The 8,746-nt window shown below is 40.9% G+C and overlaps 1 protein-coding gene across 4 annotated transcripts in view; it reads right to left on the bottom strand.

Annotated features, from left to right (window-relative positions):
• Positions 1-870: 870 nt before the first annotated feature.
• LOC144797750 (phospholipid scramblase 3-like) overlaps positions 871-8,746 on the bottom strand; it is a 180,551-nt gene continuing 172,675 nt past the window's right edge. For all 4 annotated transcript variants that reach the window (XM_078668502.1, XM_078668503.1, XM_078668501.1 and 1 more), the window contains 2 exons: positions 5,529-5,690; positions 871-1,313 (listed from right to left, as the gene is read on the bottom strand). In XM_078668502.1, the coding sequence (XP_078524628.1) occupies positions 1,275-1,313; positions 5,529-5,690 (201 nt within the window). In that variant the 3' untranslated portion in view covers positions 871-1,274. The remainder of the gene's footprint in view (positions 1,314-5,528; positions 5,691-8,746) is intronic.

The following is an 8,746-nucleotide window of genomic DNA, read 5'->3' as shown; positions in this document are numbered from 1 at the left end:
CATTATTGCTGAATTTCACCCCAACACCTCAGGGGCTGCAGGAGTGTGTGCTGTCCTTGCTGAAGCTTCCCTAACAGGAAGAACAGTTACAGCAGGAAGCAGTAGCACTGAGAGATCTCTTGAGAGGGAGAACAGGTAGAGAACGGGTGTCACCAGCAGCAGTGCAAGCTTTCTTAGCACCAAGAACAGGTACCGTAACAATGGCTGCAGCGCATGACTCCTTTAATCACCAGTGCAAACTTTCTTAGCACCAAGAACAGGTACAGTAACAATGGCCGCAGTGCATAGCTCCTTTAACCACCAGTGCAAGCATTCTTAGCACCAAGAACAGGTACAGGAACAATGGCGGCAGCGAATAGCTCCTTTAGCCACCAGTGCAAGCTTTCTTAGCACCAAGAACAGGTACAGGAACAATGGCGGCAGCGCATAGCTCCTTTAACCACCAGTGCAAGCTTTCTTAGCACCAAGAACAGGTACAGGAACAATGGCGGCAGCGCATAGCTCCTTTAACCACCAGTGCAAGCTTTCTTAGCACCAAGAACAGGTACAGGAACAATGGTGGCAGTACATAACTCATTTAAGCTGCAGTGCCAGCTTTCTTAGCACCAAGAACAGGCACAGGAACAATGGCGGCAGCGCATAGCTCCTTTAAGCAGCAAGATTTCATTACCCAAAGAACAGGTACAGGAACAATGGCGGCAGCAAATAGCTCCTTCAAAACAGAGCAGACAGAACAGATATCAGTAGTGCAGGCCCAGAAATGGCTACATGTGCATCAGCAGTGCAGTGCAGGCTTCCTTCACATACACAGAACAGAAATGACACAAATCTAAAGGATGCCTCCTCACAAAACACACACACACTGCTTGCTAAAAAAAACATCGCTGTATTGGTAAATGCAAGACTTGACTGTTTTGTAATAAATTGTTCAGACTTTATCCTTCCTTTTGACTGCACCCCAAAGACACAGAATGAGGGGCTTTTGTCCAATTCTAGTCATTTTAGAGTTAGTTATTAGATCCCAGCTTTCCAGGAAGAGGAGGACTGTAGATGTAGAGACCTCTACCCCACTCCGCAGTCATTCCCTTGACATGTGTCCAGCACTGCCGTAGCAGGCGCTTGTGGTGCAGGCACAAACAGGTGTGATAAAGTGTCAGGAAAGTGAAGTGCAGGCGGGTGGCATCACCCACTGGACTATAAAGGGGCTTCTTATCTTCCTCTTCTGTAGGTGAGGGTCCATGGACAGAATTGCTGCAGTCTTTGGAGGGTTGATGTCACTGATTTCTGTTTCTTTGTTCATAATACAAGTGATCCTGGGTGGGAGAAGAAACAGGGTTGGTGAATATATCCGCAACATATGTGCAATCTACTTTACCTTTATACAATCACCCAGTCATGGCCCCAACATTTTCAGCCTATGTGGGATCACCAGTTTTTTATGGTTTCTGTCTCCCCTCTCCATCAGAAGCTAGACATCACATTTCACATCCCCTGTAACTGGTACACAACATCCCACCTGGTGTTAAACTTGTCACCCATCCCTCTTCTGAGAATCTGTAGACTGTAAACCTGCACTCCCACTGTGAAGGGTGACCTCTGAAACAAAAGGGGCAACCCAGTAACCAGGGACCTGACCCGGATAATTTTTAGCAACAATGGTGTCCCTATGGGGGAAGTGTCTTCCACAGCAAAGTACCAAGAAGGGGGTACAAACACATCTAAAACAAATAACTCAGCATTACATATTTATCTTTTTATTTCATTTTAGCAACTTTTTATTTGTTTGTTTACAGTGAGAAGTAAAACTTAGATTTGCTCTATCGAACACAAGCTGCTCCAAAAAAAGGGGGTAACGGCGCAGTGAAAGTGACTATTAGAGCAGAAAGTGCATACATGCTTTGTACAGAAATATATACATGTGGCTGATAGGGATAGAGTGTTAGAGATCAACCCCCGCTAGGCGAGTGTTGATAGCCACCATTAGTTTCTTGAAAAACAGTCCACATATAATGTTTTTGTTGACGTTTCGACCCCTGGACCTAAATTATTTAAAATGGGGTCATCATCAGGACGCAGAATATAGGAGACACCAACTGATTTGGGCAATTAGTTCACCAATCAAGAGAATCTTTAAACATCAGTCTTCGAACAGTTTTCAAAATAAGTATTCATACATGCTATTTTGGATACAAGATATATAGGCACTGTGCAATCATGTGTACATCACTGGGTCAGTGTGAAGCGGACCTCAAGTAGGTTGCTCAAGTCGACAAATTCCCTGCAGAAAGGTGCATTATTGTATTGTATGTGACCGGAGGAGCTCAAATTTGGAAAGGAGGCCTTTCCTCATCAAAATGAAATCTGTTTTGCAAGTGTGCTTTAGTCTTGAACTGCAATTTCTGTTTCCTAACTCTCCAAACTCAGGCGTCTCTCTCATGGCCCAGGAGAGACTCCTGAGTTTGGAGAGTTAGTAAACAGAAATAAATAAATAGGATAAATATGTAATGCTAAGTTATTCATGTTAGAAGTGTTTGTATCCCCTTCTTGACACATCACTGTGGAAGTCAAGAGCTATTCTTCCCCCATAGGGACCACCTACAGTTCCAGCTGTACACTTCTGAAACTCTGCATTGTACACACCATGGTATCTGCCATGATAGCCTTTCCAGTGAGTAAAGGATACAACATCTTGTGCCTGGCATTTTAAATCTAGGACATTGCTGCAAACAATCCCCCTTTCTTAGGGCCTATGCAAACCACAAGCCTGGACTTTGAGAACTGGGCAAAGGTATGATATGTGCTGTGCATTTGTACGGTGTGTTTCCACCACCTGGTAGCAACACTTGGCTGCCAAGACCTCTGATAACATTGGTTCCCTTTACAGATCTGTCATTCTTGTTATCTGGAGTCAAACTGATCTGTTGACATTTTATCTGGTTGTATTTCATGTTGTTTCCGGGTGGAGCATATTGGACAATCAAAGGTGAACGCAGAATTGAGTAAATTATTGTTCAGTGATAAACTATAAAGGAAGAGGCTTGTTAGATCCTGATATGGACCTGTGTGCCACGTTATATGAATGGATGTTGGTGCCAAAGGACATTGCATTTTGTTTCGTTCAGCTGGGTGTACAGCTGTCCATTATTCAGCTTCAGGTGGTTGTGATGTTTCGAGGCTTCATAGTTCATTGTGTGGCCTTCATACTATTTGATGTGTGTGTAGATACGTGGTTCATTAACATCTTTATGTGGGTTGATGAGTGGTGTGTTTAAGTTAACACCTTTAGTTGGGTTGATATGTGGTACGTTTAAGTTAACATCCTTCGGTGGGTTTATGTGTGGTACATTTAAGTTAACATCTTTGGGTTAGTTCATGTGTGTTACTTTTAATGTAACATCTTTATGTGGGTTGATGTGTGATATATTTAAGTTAACATCTTTGGGTTAGTTGATGAGTGGTACATTTAAGTTAACATCTTTAGGTGGGTTTATGTGTGGTACTTCTAAGATAACATCTCTATGTGGGTTTATGTATGGTATATTAAAGTTAACATCTTTAAGTGGGTTGTGTGGAATGTTTAAGTTAACATCTTTAAATGGGTTAATGTGTGGTATGTTTAAGTTAACATCTTTAGAGGGGTATTGTGTGGTACAGTTAAGTTAACATCTTAGGTGGGTTGATGTGTGGTATGTTTACGTTATCATCTTTAGATGGGTTAATGTGCGGTATGCTTAAGTTAACATCTTTAGATGGGTTAATGTGTGGTACAGTTAAGTTAACATCTTTAGGTGGGTTGATGTGGGGCACGTTTAGGTTAACATCTTTATGTGGGTTGATGTGTGGTGCGTTTAAGTTAACATCTTAGGTGGGTTGATGTGTGGTATGTTTACGTTATCATCTTTAGATGGTTTAATGTGTGGCACAGTTAAGTTAACATCTGTAGGTGGGTTGATGTGGGGCACATTTAGGTTAACATCTTTATGTGGGTTGATGTGTGGTGCGTTTAAGTTAACATCTTTACGTGGTTTGATGTGTGGTATGTTTACGTAATCCTCTTTAGGTGGGTTTATGTGTGGTACTTCTAAGATAACATCTCTATGTGGGTTTATGTATGGTATATTAAAGTTAACATCTTTAAGTGGGTTGTGTGGAATGTTTAAGTTAACATCTTTAAATGGGTTAATGTGTGGTATGTTTAAGTTAACATCTTTAGAGGGGTATTGTGTGGTACAGTTAAGTTAACATCTTAGGTGGGTTGATGTGTGGTATGTTTACGTTATCATCTTTAGATGGGTTAATGTGCGGTATGCTTAAGTTAACATCTTTAGATGGGTTAATGTGTGGTACAGTTAAGTTAACATCTTTAGGTGGGTTGATGTGGGGCACGTTTAGGTTAACATCTTTATGTGGGTTGATGTGTGGTGCGTTTAAGTTAACATCTTAGGTGGGTTGATGTGTGGTATGTTTACGTTATCATCTTTAGATGGTTTAATGTGTGGCACAGTTAAGTTAACATCTGTAGGTGGGTTGATGTGGGGCACATTTAGGTTAACATCTTTATGTGGGTTGATGTGTGGTGCGTTTAAGTTAACATCTTTACGTGGTTTGATGTGTGGTATGTTTACGTAATCCTCTTTAGGTGAGTTGATGTGTGGTATTTTTAACCGCTTAACTGCGGCGCGAATTCCGCTGTGGTGCGACGGTTTGATTAGGTGGGTGGGGCCTCGTCTGCCAATGGACGTGTGCAGCACTACGGAGGTAGTGCTTGCGACGGCTGTTGGCCGACGGGTGCAGCGAAGGGGTTAAGTTAACATCTTTAAGAGGGGTGATGTGTGGTATGTTTAAGTTAACATCTTTATGTGGGTTGATGTGTGGTGCGTTTAGGTTAACATCTTTATGTGGGTTGATGGGTGGTACGTTTAGGTTAACATCTTTAGGTGGGTTGATGTGTGGTGCGTTTAGGTTAACATCTTTATGTGGGTTGATGTGTGGTATGTTTAGGTTAACATCTTTAGGTGGGTTGATATGTGGTACATTTAAGTTAACATCTTTAATTGGGTTGATGTGCAAGATGATGAGAGGCTGTAGATTTTTCAGTATAGCTTGCATGGATGTGCTGTTTAAGTACAACCGCTTTGCTTGTTATATGGCTTGGAGACACAAAAAGCTTGTGTCAAATGTGTACAAGTGATTTAGGATGATGTGTAAATATAACTTGATAATGATGTGTCAATGTATTTTGGCTTGTAGCAGGGTTGTGTGCATGACATCATCTGGAGTTGCCTCTGATGTGTACTATTGTTGGTGGGTGATGTGTGAGTATAGCTGATGTAGATTTGTTACTTAAAGTGGCAAATTTTCTTCAACTAGATGACTTGGAGCCATTCATGCACACACAGGTGCCAGGAGAGTGCCTAAGAGGTAGCAGTCACCTACTGCGATCCTATTAGAATAAATAAAGCCTGTGGGTGGACGGATGAAGGTTCCTTTCAATGGAAAGATTAAGGTTTATGGATAACTATACTCACGATGAAGATGCCTGTCGACAACAGCAGTGCCTTGACCTTGGCGTCCAGGTCGATGGGGAACTGGACTGAGTAGTGGTCATTGGCACTGAACATCTCCTTGCGAAACCCTCTCCATACTCTTGTGATCCGGCCTATGGTGTGGGATTCGTTACTGGTTTTCACCTATTAAGAGACAGAAATTTTAGCACTGGTGCTTTTCATATTTGACTCTCATACACTTATGGCAAAATCAACCCCAGCAACATGTATTCTTCCTGCAGCATGCTGTGATCACACATTGATTAGACAATGACAAACATAAGTGTGTGGTGTGGGTGCTCTGTCGTCCCAGGCATTCTGTACACATATAGAAACCCGTACTTCTCTAAGCTCACCTCACACAGCGTTGTTCCATATATTGTCTCAAACTAGTGTGATACAGGCCTGCCTCTCCTTGTATGTATCTGTATGTATATATATATTCACTGGTTAGAGACCATATATAGTTAGGAATTAGCATTTACAAAACCTTGAAAATTCACTGAAAAAACCATAGGTTATAGACCATATATAGTTAGGAATTAGCATTTAAAAAACCTATTTTACTCACACAAAACCATTGAAATTCCATATATAGTTAGTAGTACTAACTATATATCGCGCACCCGCAATCCACTGCTGATCATGTCACATATTACATCATTCATGACATGGTCAGTGACATCACTGATGACATCACTGATGACATCTCAAATGACATCACTGATGACATCACTGATGACATCTCAAATGACATCACTGATGACATCACTGATGACATCTCAAATGACATCACTGATGACATCACTGATAACAACATCCAGTGATTTTTTGTTTCTGTAAAGTTTAAATATGTCTTACATATTGAAAAATGAGTGGATGTATAAGTGTCTGGACGAAGGATTTAGTAGGTGCATGACTGACTGTATGAGTGAGTGATTAAATGTGTCTCACTGAGTGCATGGGTTAGTGACTAAACTGTCTTAATTTGTGCATCATTATGTTTGTTGTTCTGTAAACTGCTGCATGTGTTGATCAGTAGCTATATGAGTAAGTATATGGGTTATTGATTGGTTGCTCAAGTATTTGTATAGGAGACTGAGTGTGTGTGTGGGTGGCTGGGAGGTGTATGACTCTGTGCATAGATGTGTGAGCAGTTGATTCACTAGATGTATGGGTTCAAAAGAGCATGTGGAAACAGCTGTATGGGTGGTTGACTGTGTGCATGAGTGCATTGGTGAGTGAATGGATATCTCAGTGCTACATGTCAAAGTAAGTACATATGTAAAACACAGTACATGTGAGAGTTGGCATATATAAATAACTGTGCATAAGAGCCAGTGAATGTGTGAGTGGCTGTATGGATCATTGTGAACTTGTATCAGGGATTGTAAAAGAGAGAACATATGTGTTAGTATATGTTTGAATAAGTAAGGTGTGTATAACTGTATAGTTGAGGAAATGGAGGTGTGATTGATTCTTTGCATGACTGACTAGGTGTGTAAGTAACTCCATGGATGAGTGACAGTCTGTGAGTGTCTGTTTACACTGAGTGTATCTAAGGTTATATTAGAGTCTGAAGAGGTTCATCGTATTATCACATGAATGATGTCATCAGTGATGTGATCAGTAATGTCAAATGAGATGTCATCAGTGATGTCATCAGTGATGTCATTTGAGATGTCATCAGTGATGTCATCAGTGATGTCATTTGAGATGTCATCAGTGATGTCACTGACCATGTCATGAATGATGTAATATGTGACATGATCAGCAGTGGATTGCGGGTGCGCGATATATAGTTAGTACTACTAACTATATATGGAATTTCAATGGTTTTGTGTGAGTAAAATAGGTTTTTTAAATGCTAATTCCTAACTATATATGGTCTATAACCTATGGTTTTTTCAGTGAATTTTCAAGGTTTTGTAAATGCTAATTCCTAACTATATATGGTCTCTAACCTATGGTTTTTTCAGTGAATTTCAATGGTTTTTTAATAGCAAATATCATAAGCTGTCGAATGTCAAGTACGTGGTAAGTAAAAACATTTTCGTGTTTATGCACACTGATCTGCTTTGAATGCTGCCCCCCCCCCTCATTTCTATTAGGAGTACTCTCTCTTTGCAGATAGTGAAGGGTAGTTAACGCAGGCCTCTGCCCCCATTGTAATCCGTCGTGCCTGCTTCTCTCTCCATTTGATTGATTGTTATCCAAGCATTTACTGTTTTAGAATTGGTTCTCTTTGGTTCATTCTCTATTTACAAACAAGCACAGAGTCGCAATACTCTGTTTAGTCTTTGCAGATAGCGAAAAATCGTGTAAAAAAACAAAAGGAATCGAGCAAAATCAGTAGGCCACTAATGGGATCTCTTTTTGACCTCGCTAAAATAGAAACATTAGGAACAACCTGTTCAAAATAGCAATGTGTATGTACATAAGCGGCGTTCATTTGTGTTCACAGTACCCCTTGTTGATTGTTTGAATCGAGCATTGAATTGTTCGAAGTTGGTTCTCTTAAGGATCTTCTCTGCCTGCAAACGAGGAAGAATAGGAATATTCTCTCTCCCTTTGCAGATAGTGAAGGGTAGGTAACGCAAACCTTTAACACGTCGTGCCTATTTCGTTCCTCATTGATTGATTGTTTGCCCGAACATTGACTGTTTGGGAATTAGTTCTTTTTGGAGGTATTCCCTGTTTGCAAATAAACGTAGAAAAATCTTTGCAAGTACTGAAAGGGTAGGTAATGCCGACCTTTCTCCCCCGTTGTAATCTGTCATGCCTATCTACTCCCCACTGATTGATGCACCTGTTTCACCCGGACCATTTACTAGAGATAGGTCATCTGGCCCGACCAGAGAGCACCCCTAGTGAAAAGGACATATGCAATAATAACGAAGTGATCACTGTATCCTGTTAACAGAAACTTTAGCATGAAACAACCTGGAAAGAAAGGAATAGGAAAACGAAAATCAGTAGGCCACTGATGAACTTTTTATTAAATAACAAACAAAGAAACGATAACAATACGTAATGATAAAACCTATTATTGTCCTAGAAACAAGAAACGTTAGAAGTAAGCCCGTAATAAGAAACCTGAAAACAGTAAGAGAAACCAAGTGTGACATTGCAACGGCCACAAGGCAACGAGGCTTCATCGCCCCTCACTGCCCCAAAACGTGTCTGTCCCACCGCCTGCC

Source organism: Lissotriton helveticus, chromosome 12, assembly GCF_964261635.1.
Source record: "Lissotriton helveticus chromosome 12, aLisHel1.1, whole genome shotgun sequence".
Classification (NCBI taxonomy): domain Eukaryota; kingdom Metazoa; phylum Chordata; class Amphibia; order Caudata; family Salamandridae; genus Lissotriton; species Lissotriton helveticus.
Note: the sequence above shows the minus strand (reverse complement) of the source record. Positions and strands in the feature narration are given on the sequence as shown.